Source organism: Onychomys torridus, chromosome 3 (assembly GCF_903995425.1).
Source record: "Onychomys torridus chromosome 3, mOncTor1.1, whole genome shotgun sequence".
Classification (NCBI taxonomy): domain Eukaryota; kingdom Metazoa; phylum Chordata; class Mammalia; order Rodentia; family Cricetidae; genus Onychomys; species Onychomys torridus.
Window position 1 is genome coordinate 139,013,017 of NC_050445.1, and position 14,820 is coordinate 139,027,836.

General features: G+C 49.4%; 1 protein-coding gene across 1 annotated transcript; it reads left to right on the plus strand.

Annotated features, from left to right (window-relative positions):
- The first annotated feature begins 439 nt into the window (after positions 1 to 439).
- Positions 440 to 13,000, plus strand: LOC118580884 (acrosin binding protein). The gene is made up of 9 exons (XM_036182905.1): positions 440 to 832; positions 1,003 to 1,097; positions 1,539 to 1,656; positions 3,859 to 4,327; positions 5,042 to 5,174; positions 10,662 to 10,841; positions 10,945 to 11,112; positions 12,146 to 12,229; positions 12,660 to 13,000. Exons 3-9 carry the CDS (start codon positions 1,626 to 1,628, stop codon positions 12,780 to 12,782), a joined length of 1,188 nt encoding a protein of 395 aa, XP_036038798.1. The 5' UTR covers positions 440 to 832; positions 1,003 to 1,097; positions 1,539 to 1,625; the 3' UTR covers positions 12,783 to 13,000.
- Positions 13,001 to 14,820: the final 1,820 nt, after the last annotated feature.

Here is a 14,820-nt window from a genome sequence, read left to right on the forward strand (position 1 = left end):
GTGTGGAAACACGGGTGGATCTTCCCGGGCCATGATGAGACTAGCTGCTGGCTTCCTTCTGCTGCTTCTGGAAGGTGAGAGGCGAGGGTTGGCCGACGGAGGCTGCCCTGGTCTGAAAACGGTGGGCTTCCCTGGGGTGCCTTGTGCTCCCCAGGACCCGAGGCCCTGCCTCCTGGGAGCCCTTTTTCGTGGGTGCTGAGACGGCTCCCCATGTGGTAGGACCGGACCTCTTCCTGGTTTGGGAAAGGTTGGACTTTATCTCTTGGGACACTCCAGTTATCAGGCATCACCCAAGACACCCCCCACACCCCCGACACCCACACACATACATAATGTGCCAGTTCTTTTTTTTGTTTTTCGAGACAGGGTTTCCCTGTGTAGCTTTGCGCCTTTTCCTGGAACTCACTCGGTAGCCCAGGCTGGCCTCGAACTCACAGAGATCCGCCCGCCTCTGCCTCCCGAGTGCTGGGATTAAAGGCGTGCGCCAGCACCGCCCGGCATGTGCCAGTTCTTAACTCACGGGGAGTCTGCTTCTAGTCTGCGTCCGGCCGCTGGGCACGGAGTATGTTTTAGGGTCGGGTCCATTCTTGTCTGTCCCGGTTGGTTCCTGCAGTGCGGCTCCTGCCTGTAACACCTCTTTCAGCTGAGGATTCATCTTCGGCCTCCACTCCAGGCAGCCCTCTCTCATCCACTGAATATGAACGTTTCTTCGCCCTGCTGACCCCAACCTGGAAGGCAGAGACCACCTGCCGCCTCCGTGCAACTCACGGCTGCCGGAACCCCACTCTCGTCCAGTTGGACCAGTATGAAAACCACGGATTGGTACCAGATGGTGAGGGCCAGACCGGTGGGGAACCTTGACACCCAGAGGTCCACTGGGCTCGGGGCAAAAGCTTCGTGCTCATAGAGGAGGCAGGGGTACAGCTGGCAGCTCACCCCGGAGCCTGTTCTCCCCAGCCCAGGCGATCCTGTAACCACTCTCCACGGGCTGTCCTTCCCTAGGCGCTGTCTGCTCCGACCTCCCGTATGCTTCCTGGTTTGAATCCTTCTGCCAGTTTGCTCAGTATCGTTGCTCCAACCATGTCTACTATGCCAAGGTGAGAGAGGCTGGCTCTGTTGATCCAGAACCAAGGTAGAGTCCGCGGGAGTGGGAAGTTGAGGAAGGTGTCCAGGAAGGGCATCCTTTAGTTCGTGCTCCCTGTCAGTTTGCCAGGGTGAGGACCGTCTCACTTGAGGTGCCCACGTGGGTAAAAGAGAGAAGAGATTCTGGGAAGAGGCAGAGCTATGCCCTTCCTTCCGTTGCTTTAAAGGGTCCGTGTTTTTATTTAAGTCAGCTGGGAAAGAGTGAAGGCAGGCAGGTGGCCTAGACAAATGCCCTTTCTTAAGACTACAGGCTCCCTAGAAGAACTGTGTTCCTTCCTTCATCCCTGCCCAGGAGCTGCGAGAGCTGTGCCTTGCTGGGCAGGGGACCAAGGAGGGCCCTGCTGGAGAGGCTGCTCTTGGGAAAAGGCGTTCCCATTCTCCTTCTTTTCTTGCAGAGGGTCCGGTGCTCCCAGCCAGTCTCCATCCTCTCTCCCAACACTCTCAAGGAGATAGACTCTCCCCCAGAAGTTCCTGCCACCACCATGACATCCCCCATGGCATCCCATGCCACAGGTGAGACCTCCCAGTGTTGGGAACCACAGTGCCCAGGGCTCAGGTATCAAACCTTTGCCGTAAGAGTGATGAGTTGGGAGAAGAGCAAGAGGCTTTTGCTTTTCGTGAAGTAGGTCAAGGCGCTCATGTCTCAGAGTACTTCCACGATAATTATGGTCTGCGTCTGAATCTGCTTCTCCTAGTTCCGAAGACAGGCCGGCCGCAAACTCAGATCTCCGGTTAAGAGCACTGGCGGCTCTTCCAGAGAATCTGGACTCAATTCCCAGCCCTCACAGGGCAGGCCTGGAAGATCCAACGCCCTCTTCTGGCCTCCACAGGCACTGCATGAATGTGATGCAGGGGCATACATTCAGGCAAAACACCCATACATGTGAAATGAAAATAAAAACCTTCTAGGCCTTTTGTAAATTAGTATTTTCATTTTAGAGAGTATTTGGATTGGGAGCATAGCTCAATGGTAGAATATATGCTCAGCATATATGAGGCTCTGGGTTTGATGCACAGGATCCCCCTCATTCAAATAGAAGGAATTAGTTGATAGTTCCTTAGGATACATGGTATTCTCTAGGTGAGATGGATAAAAGTAACATTTGTTCTAGGGAACAAGTACATTTTTAAGGCAAGTAGAAAGGTGATATGTACCACCAACATATTTGTTCTGGGAATATCTTTTAATTTTGATATTAGTTTGTTAACTATATATAAATAGTTGGTGTGTGTGTGTGTGTGTGTGTGTGTGTATGTGTGTGTGCACATGTATGTGAAAATCAGAGGTCAACACTAAGTGTCTTCCTCAGCCACCACATTTATTTATTTTGAGACAGGGTTTGACTATGTAGCCTGGAACTTATTATGTAGACCAGGCTACCCTGGAACTCACAAAGATCTGCCTCACAGTAGGACCAGGACTTATCCCAGGTGCATGAACTGGCTTTTTGGATCCCATTCCCCGGGGTGGGATACCTTGCTCAGCCTTGATACAATGGGGAGGGGCTAGGCTCTCCTTCAACTTGGTATGCCAGACTTTGTTGACTACCATGGGAGGCCTTACCCACTCTGAAGAGTGGATGGGGATAGAGTGGGAGGGAGGTGAGGAGGCGGGAGAAGGGGAGGGAGGAGGAATTGGGGATTGGTATGTAAAATGAAAAAAATTTAATTTAAAAAAAAAAAAAACCTGCCTCAGTCTCCAGAATGCTGAGATTAAAGGTGTGTACCATCATATCCAGCTTAGACCACTTGAGTTTTGAGGACTGGTTCTTTCAAGAAACTTGGAGCTGAGACTAGAGAGATAGCCCACTGGTTAAGAGCCCCAGCTGCTCTTCCAGAGGATCTGGGTTCAATTCCCAGCACCTACATGGCAGCTCACAACTGTCTGTAACTCCAGGTGGTGATGGCTCATGCCTTTAATCCCAACACTTGGGAGGCAAATGCAGGAAGATCTCTGAGTTCAAGGCTAGCCTGGTCTACAGAGCAAGTTCAGGACAACCAGGGCTACAACTGAGAAAACTCTGTCTTAAAAAACCAAAATAATAATAATAATAATAGAAACCTGGAGCTCACTGTCTAGCCTGTAAATCCTCAGCATCCTTCCATCCCCACCTTCCCAGTACTCAGAATATAGGCACATGTTTCCATACCCAACTTTTTTTTTTTTTTTTTTTTTTTTTTTTTTTTTTTTTTTAGATTTATTACAATACAGTGTACTGTCTGCATGTTTTGCCTACATGCCAGAAGAGGGCACCAGATCTCACTATAGATGGTTGTGAGTCACCGCGTGGTTGCTGGGATTTGAACTCAGGACCTCTGGGAAGAGCAGTCCATGCTTTTAACCTCTGAGCCATCCCTCCAGCCCTCCAGCCCTCCCATATCCAGCCCTTATATAGACTTTAAGGTCTCCATGCTTGCAAGCACTTTACCAACCATCCGTCCTCCAGCCCCAATGTCTTGATTGAAAAACAAGCAAACATGAAAACTTGTGCTGATCCTGTTTTTGAGATAGAGTCTCCAGCATCGTGCAGCCTCAAGCTCAGTAGGTAGCTAAGGCTGGACTTGAAGTAGTCCCGTCTCCACCTCCCAGATGCTAAGATTGCAGGCCTGCACCGCCGTGGCAGCATATGTAGATGTGGTTTCTCCATGGGAAGAAGTCTGATCCCTTTTCTCTTTTCTCTGTTCTCTCCTGGTCCCTTCCAAACCCCGCTGCAGCCACGGAACGCCAGGCCTTCCAGCCGTGGCCTGAGCGGCTCAACAACAACGTGGAGGAGCTGCTTCAGTCGTCCTTGTCCCTGGGTGGCAAGGAGCAGCAGGGCGGCCACAAGCAGGTGCAGGGGCAGCACAAGCAGGAGCTAGTACAAGATCATAAACAAGAGGCCGGGCAGGAGCAGGAGGAGCAGGAGGAGGAGGAGGAGGAGGAGGAGGAGGAGACAAAGCAGGAGGAGGGGCAGGGGACAGAGGAAGGCCTGGAGTCAGTGTCCAACCTGCAGTCCTACTCGGAGCCCAAGTTTCAGTCCGAATCTCTGCCTTCCAACCCTTCCTCCTTTACTCCCCGGGTCCGAGAAGTGGACTCTGCTCCACTGATGATGGAGAACATCCAGGAGCTCATTCGGTCAGCCCAAGAAATGGATGAAATGAATGAACTGTACGATAACTCCTGGAGAAGCCAAAGCACCGGCAGGTACAGGAGATTGTGACCCCGCACGGGCCCTGCCGTCCCTGCTGCCTCCTTTGGAGTTGCGAAGCCCACTTTCCAGCTTGGTCTCCAGACCCACTCAGACGTGCTTAGGCTTCAGGCAAAGCTAGCAATGGCGGCCCCTGTTCTGTGCCAATCCTTGTTTTAAGCCCCACCCTGGCTTCTGGTCTTATCTCTGGCCTTGATTAGCACTAAAGCCTTCAGAAAGTTATTTCTTCATCTTGTTGTTGTTGTTCTTTATTTTATTTTTACTTAGGTGTATGTGTGTATGTCTGTGTGTGTGTGTGTGTGTATGTGTGTGTGTGTGTGTGTGTGTGTGTGTGTGTGTGTGTGCGCACATGTGTGCAGGTGTCCATGGAGGCCAGAAGAGGGCGCCGGATCCCCTGGGGCTACAGTAAATGGGTGGTTGTGAGCTACAAGAGTGGGTGCTGGGGACCAAACGGGTCTTCTAGAAGAGCAACAACTGCTCCTAACCACTGAGCCATCTCCAGCCACTGTTTCTCCATGTTGGACTTCAGTTCCTCATTTGTAAAAGTAGGCAGTTGGTCCAAGGTCCTCTCAGACTGCAGGATGGAAGTCCTCTGCTAAGCATGCTGAATGCATATGACCAAGACCAACTGCTTGGCGGAGGGGAAGAGTGGATGTGGTTTTCTGCCCACCCCCTGCCCATCCCCACCAGCCTGTACTGTCTTCTTGCAGCCTCCTGCAGCTGCCCCACACGGAGACCATGATGGTGCTATGCTATTCCATTATGGAGAATACCTGCACCATGACTCCCACAGCCAAGGCCTGGAGCTACATGGAGGAGGAGATCCTTGGCTTCGGGGATTCGGTATGTCCACCATGCTATTTAATGGATACATGCCACTGGACATCCCATGGGCCTGGCACTGTGTGAGCCATGGGTGAGGGGGCTGGGTAAGGAAAGTATGAGACATAGTTGAAGAGATTCCTTGGAAGGACATCTCCAGCCACCATAGAGGAAGGCTGAAGACCTAGTCTGGAAGCCAGCCTGGTCTTGAATGCATCCTTAAGCTCTTCAAGTTTTCAGCCTGTAAGCCATCCTTTGAATGCCGCTCAGCATCTTCAGTACCTATCTGTGCCTTAGACTCAGCTCCTTTTCTTTTCAGAAGGTTCATAGAACCTATTCCTGTTGAGTCTAGTGGTGCAGGCTATAGTCCTGGCTGCTTAGGAGGCAGAAGCAAGAGAGTCACAAGTTCACTCTGTGGAATGGGCAGCAGAGTGAATAGAACTTAGTGAGACCCAGTCTCAAAATAACAAAGTAAACGGGGCTGAGGATGAGGCTCAGGGGTAGGGCACTTGCCTAGCGTGCAGAAGACCCTAGGTTCAATCCCCAGTTCCCAAAACAATGTATAACAGGAACCATTGTATTAAGACTTTCTAAACAAACAGAACTGATAGAATGAATATGTATTAAAAGCGGACTTACTAGATTTGCTTACATGATACAGTCCACATAGTCCAACAATGGCTGGAGAGGCTGAGGATCTGGTAGTTGCTTAATCTTTGAGGCTGGACGTCTCAACAGCCCCAGACTGGCACTGGAGGCCTGAGGATTCCTGCAGAGCTGCTGGTCTTCAGTCTACATTGGAAGCCTGAAGAAGCTGGTTCTAAAGTCAGTAAGGGGGTGCCGTGTCAGCGTGATAACAGACTTGCCAGCAGGCGTGAAGGCAGGCAGGCGAAAAGCAAAGCCGCCTTCTCCCATTTCCCTCTTTGTCTGGGATACCCAGATAATAGGACTGCAGGATGCTGCCCACATTTAGGACCAATCGTCCCCCTTCAAATGATCTGGTCAAGAAAATCCTTCCCAGGAGCCCAGTGGCTTGTTTCTAGTTGATTTCAAATCCAGTCAAGTTGACAACCAAGATTCACCATCAGAAATTCACCCCTTGTCAATTGACACCCAGTCTCTTTATGTCATGCTTAATTTCCACATAAAAAAAAGACAAAATTATAATTCTGCCTACATGTGATATAACTACCCCACATATGATTAAATACATTATTTAAGAATAGGTGGCAAAATCCCTTGAGGAATGCTTAGTGTTTTAATGTCCCATAATTTACATATGATAATATATTTACAATACTTAAACACTGATATTATCTCAGTGGGTGTTTCATTACTTGATAAAGAAATAGAGGAAAGAAAACAAATATCTGCTTAATATATGTGTATCTATGCACAAACACGTTCTTAACAAAATAGGACAGGAGACACATCAGTTACAATCCTCATTTCTGTGAATGAACTTAGCTGGTATTTGTAACTACCTTCTGCTACTCATTCTGTATTTCCTCCCATCAGGAAGCACCTCAGAAGGCCTTGGTTCTTTCCCTGGAGGGGTGACCCTTTCCTTTATCCCTGAAGGGTTTGGATCCTGTCATCCTGCCTCAATTGGGTTGTTGTAATTTCCCATTGACCTTAATCACGGGGCATTAACTTAACACCAAGAGATGCCCTAAAGCAGTGGTTCTCAACCTGTGGGTCATGATTCCTTGGGGGCGGGGGTCGAATATCAGATAACCTGCATATCAGATACTTACATTATGATTTATAACAGTAGCAAAATTACAGTTATGAAATAGCAACAAAATAATTTTATGGTTGGGGGTCACCACAACACGAAGAACTGTATTAAAGGGTCACGGCATTAGGAAGGATGAGAACAAGAGGTCTTCTTCACTCCAGACATAATCTTCCTTATCTCCATTGTGAAGAAGGAATCCAGTTTCCCCTTGGTCGTCTGCATCAACCACCCCTCCTAAAAATGCATTCCTTTCTTAGCTTGTTGACTTAAAAGTATCATGACCCCAAAGTGGCCAGGTTGGAAGTCTTAGCTCCTAATGAAATGTAATATTTTTTGTGACTCCTGGTTGGAGTGCTCCCCTTTATGGAACCAAAATTTCTAGGCTAGCAGAGCAGAAAAGTCCAAGGAACAGGAAGAAAAAATTGTTCCTGGGGGTCACTAAAGGTGGTAGTAGTACCATCCTCATTTCCACCCCTTAATTCCTAGACCATGAACCCTGGCTATAGAAGAAATAATAGTATATATTGGAGATTGATTCAAAACATATACAGTCTTCTGGAAAACACTACCCCAGCCCTCTAGGCTACTCCCATCTAATTGGCACTGTAACTGTCTTTTAAAAAGCCATTGCAAGGGCTGGATCAATGGCTCAGTGGTTAAGAGTACTGGTTGCCCTTCCAAAGGACCCAAGTTTAATTCTAATCACTTATGTGGTGATTCATAACTATCTGTAACTCAAGTTGCAGGGGGATCTGACACCCTCTCTTGGCCTCCAAGGGCACCAAGTGGTGAACAGACATACATGCACACAGAGCATCCATACACATAAAATTTAAAAAGCAAAAAGCCCATTCTACCATTCTATCAAGCCAGCTCTCTTCAGGATGGTAGGAAACACGGTAAGACCAATGAATTCCATGAGCATAGGCCCACTGGCTACTTACCTGGCTTATAAGTGAGTTCCTTAATTGGAAGCAAACCTGTGTGGTGTACCACAGTGGTGGATAAGGCATTCTGCAAGTCCATGGATGATTTCACCAGAAGAATTATGTGCAAGAAAGGAAAATCCTTAAGTATTCAAGTAAGGAAAACTGCACTTTCCACAGTGCCACCTGCCATCAGGTGGATAATCGTTACCATGGGGACTGGTGCCATAGTCTGTATTAGGGTTCTCTAAATAAACAGAACCACGAGAACGGATATATTGAGAGGGGATTTATTGGATTGGCTTATATGATATGGTCTGGGTAGTCCAGCAACGGCGGCTGTCTCACACTAGAGAGGCCAAGAATCTGATAGTTGTTCAATCCATGAGGCTGATGTCTCAGCAGTCCCAATCAGGTACTGAAGCATGGCAGGTTCCTGGAGAGCAGCTGGTCTTCAGTCTACGTGGGAATCCCAAAGAAGTAGGTTCTAATATCAGTAAGGAATGCATCTTTGAGAGCGGCAGGATAGATGGACGTACCAGCAAGAGTGAAGGCAGGGACGGAAAGGAAACTTCCTTCTCCCATCTCCCTTTCAACTGAGTTACCATCCTACATTTAGGGTGGGTCTGCCCACTTCAAAGAGTCTCTTCAAGGGAACCTCTCACAGGAATGCCCAGTGGCTCGTCTTCTAGTTGAGTTTAGACCTAGTCACGTTGACAATCAGACTACCACCACAGCATTTCAGGGATCTGTAAAATGATTCCAGTTCCAACATTTTGTCCACAATTAGCAAGTGCATGCCCAGAAAGGTATGTGCTTTTAAGTGATCCTTTGCTGTCATTGTTACTGACTGAGGCAAGGTCTCTGTTGCATAGGCTGATTTGGAGCTTCTAGGCTCAAGTGATCCTCTCTCAGCCTTGGTAGTCGTCAGTAGCTGGGTGTACAGGTACACCCTACCCCACACAGTTCCTTGATTCTGAAACAGTACAATTTAGCAAACAACCACTGAGAGCCGACCAGCTACCATTCATTCATCTGTTTCTTCAACAAACACTGACTGGGCACCAACTGTCTGCTAGACACCTGGGATGCTAGCAGTGTGCAGAGCAGATTCAATGCCTGCTCTCCCGGAAACTAGGTGGGGAGAAAGAGATGGGCAACTAAGGCTGGGCGTGCTCAGTGGGAGAGTGCTTGCATATCCAAGGAAGGCACTTGGATTTGATACACAACCAGTGAAGCTGGGCACTGTGAGAAGATCAGCACTGTTAAGGGGACAAGGGGACAGTGCGGAGAAAGCAGGTGGTGGTGTGAACAGGCCGCTCTGCATGATTGCCATGATCAGAGAATGTTCTTAGGGGGAACTGGAGTCTAAACTGAGACTGGAAGGCAGTTAACAAGGCAAAAGGAAGCCCGCTGCAGGGTTCTTAGTGGAGGGAGCAGTACGTACAGAGACTCTGCAGAAAGCAAGATCTGAAAGTTCGTGAAGACTCGGAATGAACACATTTTCTGGCCAGAAGGAGCTTGAGCCTGATGCGGGAGGTTTGTGTGGAGTCAGCAGTGTTTTACAAAAGGGTGTGCTGGAGAGATGGTTTTTAGAGACGTGTGAATTCAGAGATCAGAGACTCGGGGCAGTATGCCTGGGTGAGGGAACAGAGTCCGTTTTACTGAGCACACAGTAGCAGAAGACAGAGTGGAAAGACCTGATGCCGCCCGAGGCATTTCATGTTGCAAGAAAGGGAAAACTGATCAAGGGCTGGGGTCAGGGTCGTGCTGCCGTCTCCCTGGCCAGCCGCTGCGGGGTAAGCAGGGCTGCAAAGGAGCCCACACCCTGTGTCCGGCTGTGCCTTGGGTGATGAGGGATTCGCTGAAGGTATGCTTGGCCCAGATGTTTCTGGTTATGCTGAGGACACTCATTCAGGACCAGCACTCAGCTGGGAGATGGGTAACCCCACTCTGAAAGAGCTTACAGGAACTGGCAGGTTTGGAACTAGGCATTTGATGGAGAATGGGTCTGAGAGATGGAAAGACCTGGATCCATGTCCAACTTTGCGCAATGTTCTTAACTGCCGGGAGCCTCGCTCTCCTCATGAGTAAGTGCCAATGTTATTTGTTAGTACTTATGGGCTTAATGACGTTTATTTGGTGTTTTTGATTTTGAGACAGTACCTCACCATGTACACCAGGCTGGCCTGGAACTCAGAGATCCACTTACCAATGCCTCCAGGGTGCTGCAACTAAAGACATGTGCCACTGTGCCTGACTGGTTTTTGTTTGTTTTATTTTGTTTTTAAAGAAAGGATCTCTGTAGGCCAAGCTGGTCTGGAACTTGAGGATTTTGAACTGCTGATCCTCCTGCCTCTGCCTCCCAAGAGGGTAAATCCCTGATTGCTTAATTTTTTTTTTTTTTTTTTTTTTTTTTGGCAGTGTCTTGCCAAGTGGTTTAGGCAGGGCTCAATTTTATGATGCTCCTGCCTCTGCTGGCCAGTGCAAATATGATTAGCACTATCACTAATGGAATAGGGAGAATTACAATCCTCCTCGGGTTGCTTAAGCAAGGATGATTCCCTTCCCCCATGTAAGATGCCTATGAGTTACTTGGCAAGGAGAATTTGGAGCTTGGGGAAGAAGAAATCAGAGCTGGTCATCAAGACGAGGGTGCCACCTGCAGATGAAGTTTACCTGAGAGCTGAGGGGAGGTCCCTGAGGGAGTCTTAGGAAGGAGAACAGGGAAGAAAAGCCTAGCAAAAGGCCTTAGGGCAAAAACATCAACCCTCATGCTGTGTGCTCTGGGGGGCTGATGCAAGAGAAGGACTCAGCCTCTCACTCAAACCCCTGTCCCAGGTCTGTGACAGTCTTGGACGGCGACACATAGCTGCCTGTCCCCTCTGCGCATTCTGCTCCCTGAAGCTGGAGCAGTGCCATGCTGAGAGCAACGTGCTGAGACAGCAGTGTGATGCTTCCCACAAGATACCCTTCATCAGCCCCTTCCTCTCATCCCAGAGCATATCCACTGGCAACCAGGTACCTCAACCAGGAAGCCGGCAGCGGTGGGCAAGCTGAAGGGAGCATGGGAAGGCGGCCTGGGGGTGGAAGCCTGTGCCTCTCACATGTCTCGTGTCCACAGGCGAGGATCCCAGACAAAGGCCGCTTTGGTGGGCTGGATATGTACGGAGGGCTCAGCTCTGACTTCTGGTGTAACCGGCTTGCCCTGAAGGGCTGTGAAGATGAGCGCGTCTCCAAATGGCTCAAGGCTGAGTTCCTCAGCTTCCAGGATGGGGATCTCCCCACGAAGGTCAGACCCTTTTCTTCAACCTTAGCCCCCTCAGCCACTCCCAGTTCTTCTGAGGTACTTGTTCTGGAAAGCCTGAGCTTGGGACCCTGGCTCTGAGACCCAGTCCTTAGTGGCTTCCTACCATTCTTCCAGTGGACCCTTCCCCCAGTAAATGAGGGTCACATTCAGCCAATCAGTAGGAGCCCTGTCCCAAGAGAAAGCTCCAGACTAGGAGGCGAGCTGGAGATAGAGGTTCTAGGCCCAGCTCAGCCAGTCATTTGCTGAGTGGCATTGGTCAAGTCACCTCAGGCCCAAGTTCTACTCACTGCTACAATCAAAGCCTGGACTCTGCCCAGCCCTGAGGAACCTGCCTTCCTAGCTCAGCCTGAAGCCTTCTTCCTGTCTTGTCCAGTGCCTTCCCCATCAATAATATCAGCACAATTCCCCCTCACCCCAAATTACCACCTCTGAGTTGTTAGTCATCTGCTGTTGCTGAGAGCTGGTCCCACTCCACCATTTGACAGCAGGCAAGGTCCACAGGAGAATGATTGATCCACTGGCACTTATCAGAGAGCGCCTTGTGCCCCCCCCCCCCCCCCCCCCCCTACCCCCCACCCCCCTTCCCATCATCAACAGGCTTCCTGATAATTGGACCACTAGCTGGCTCACCTTCCTGTGTTCTATATACTCTCACCTCTGTGTGTGTGTGTGTGTGTGTGTGTGTGTGTGTGTTGCTAGGCATGGCACCCAGGGACTACGTATACTAAGCAAGCCCTTGGCCACTCATGCACTGGACCTTTAACTACCTCCTTCTATACCCCCAATAAGTTGACCAATAGGGCACTCCTGATTCCCCTTACCACCTGACTGCTTCCCAGGAACCCAGGACTGGGGGTGGGAGTAGGAAAAGGCAGACATGGTGGGGTGCACCCCAGCTATATGAGGCTGGCTTCTCTACAGCCCTGGCCCACCAGAACTGCCATGACCTTAATCTAGAGAGTGGCGCCCTGCCAGGGTTTTGATACTCTGTCCCTTTTTCTGGCTCCTGGTATAGATTTGTGACACAGACTATGTCCAGTACCCAAACTACTGTTCCTTCAAAAGCCAACAGTGCCTGATGAAAAACCAGAATCGGAAGGTGAGCCCCTACCCTGTCCTTACCCCTTACCTCCTGGGAGGGTCTATTCTGAGCCCTTCTCTTCCAGAAGCTGGGCTGTGGAAACAGTTCCCTGTCTGCATCTGTGAGGCAGAGCCTCTACATGGTGCCTCCTCCTCTTCCTAGACAGGAGTGGGCAGGGGAGGGGCAGAAAGGAGGGATGAGCCCTGAGGACCCAGCAGGAGACCCTTAGCTGGCCTGAAAATGGGATGCTGAGTTTCAGTCTCCCAGCCTTGCTCATCAGGTAGCCTACTACAGTACGTTACTTCCTGTCTGAGTCTAGGCCTCCTCCGTCTTAAAGGAGGCTGAACTATTGAAACCGCACCTGCATTGCTTTCTGCCCTCTAGCACATGCCCCTGGTTCTGATTCCTCCTCACTTCATGCTCCCATATTCCCATGATCCTTTTGTAGGTATCCCGCATGAGATGTATGATGAACGAGAACTACAACGTGCTGAGCCCTGCTAAAAGTGAGGAGGTTATCCTCCGATGGAACCAAGAGTTTAACACTCTGGCTCTAGGCCAGTTTGGATGAGCTGGGGTCTGTGATGTCCTCACCCCAGCCCTGCCTCTCCACTAATTTCTCCATCGCTCTTAGACCTCATCTGTCAGTCAGCCTCCAGGTGCTCCTCACAGGCCTCTTACCTGGCCCCTACTCACATCTTCCTTGGGTTGGGACAGCAGTCTCAAAGAGAGGTCCTTGATGGGAGCTGCATGTGCCTTGAAGAATACCTTCAAATAAAATGTTTATCTTCAGCCCATGGGCTCTGTTTAGTGCGATCCCCACCCTCCATACCGCCACCTCACTCCCTAGAAATCTACCTCCAGACTCCCATTCTCGGGAGAACTTCCTGGGAACAGCACCAAGGAAGCATCCTGCACCAGGAGAAGCAGCAGGCCTAAGTGGTCAAGGAGTTGCATTGAAAGGGCTGTGACTGATCCAGGTGGCGGTGGTGGCACACGCCTTTAATCCCAGCACTCAGGAGGCAGAGCCAGGCAGATCTCTATGAGTTTGAGGCCAGCCTGGTCTACAGAGTGAGATCCAGGACAGGCACCAAAACTACACAGAGAAACCTTATCTCAAAAAAAAAGAAAGAAAGAAAAAAAAAAGCCAGGGTTGGTAGAGCGCTTGCCTAGCAAGCGCAAGACCCTGGGTTCGATCCTCAGCTCAAAAAAAAGAGTTGGGGGGCGGGCAGGGCTGTGACTGAGATTGTAGGGGTGGAAAGGGCGGAGAGGCTATGCTGGCCTTCATCTCTGAGTTCATGTGAGAGTATGTAATTCTCAAGGCCAAAGCCAGAAAGTATGTCAACCCCAGAAGGTATGGCATAGCTTGTATTTCTAAGAGGAGAGAGAAACTGAAACTACATCCTGGAGCTCAGGAGCTCTGGGCATACAAGCTTTGCCAGATGGTCTGAATGACGAGCACCGTCAAGTGTCCCTCTGGCACTGGCTTGAATAATTTGGACACTCACAAGCAAGTACAGCTGGAGACACTGTAGCGTCTCTTCTGTAGGCTAACAGCCATCAACAGCGTTTCAATTAGCCACGCAGAACTTGGGGTTGGGGATGGAACTCACTTGGCAGAGTGCTTGCCGAGCATGGACAAGGCCCTGGGTCCACTGGGGCATGGTGGTGCATGCTTTAATCCCAGTGGAGTCTGGAGGGTATGAAATTCAGCATCAGCCACGGCTGCATAGTTTGAGGTCAACTTGGGCTACATGAGACCCTATTTCCCAAAGGGGGCGGTAATTATGGGGGACTAGAGAGTTTGCTTAGCAAATAAAAGCATTTGCTGAGCAGGTCTGGTGCCTTAAATTCAATCCTCAAAACCCATGTAAAAGGCAAAAGGACAGAGCCAACTCCACAATGTTGACCAGGTACCATGGCATGATTACACATTACCCACATACATCACACACACACACACACACACACACACACAAACACACACACACACACACACCACATCATCACATCACATACCTTCATAAATAAAAAACATTTTCAAAAACCAAAAAACTTTGTGTGGTGACATACACCTGTAATCCCAGCACTTGAGAGGTAGAGATAGGCCAGCCTGGGCTACATGCTGGGTGTGGTGATACACATCTTTAACTATTACCACTGAGGAGACAGAAACAGGTGGATTTGTGTGAATTCTAGGCCAGCCTGGTCTACATAGCAAGTTCCAGAACAGCCAGATGTATATAATAGAGAGATCTAGTCTCAAAAAAACCAAACTAACAAAATTAGAGGGATAGAGAGAAGGCTCAGTGGTTAAGGATAGTTCCTGCTCTTGCAGAAAACCCAGATTTGGTTCCCAGCACCCATGTCTGGGAGCTCACAACCATCTGTAACTCCAATTTCAGAAGATCTAATGCTGTCTTCCAGCCTTCACAAGTACCTGCATGTGCCTTGCACACATAGACACACTCAAGCACACACATAAAAATTTTTTTAATTTATTTTTTATTTTAATTAAAATTTAATTACTTAATTTTTCCCCTTCCTGTTTCTCTCTCCAATTCCTCCCATGTTCTCTCTTCAAATTAATGGCTTTTTTCTTTGACTGT

Excerpts from the sequence above, each read along its gene's own strand:
- LOC118580884 (XM_036182905.1), top strand. The coding sequence starts at position 1,626 with ATGACATCCCCCATGGCATCCCATGCCACAG. Across the intron at positions 10,842-10,944 it reads GCATATCCACTGGCAACCAG|GCGAGGATCCCAGACAAAGG; the intron begins GTACCTCAACCA and ends TCGTGTCCACAG. Across the intron at positions 11,113-12,145 it reads ATGGGGATCTCCCCACGAAG|ATTTGTGACACAGACTATGT; the intron begins GTCAGACCCTTT and ends CTCCTGGTATAG.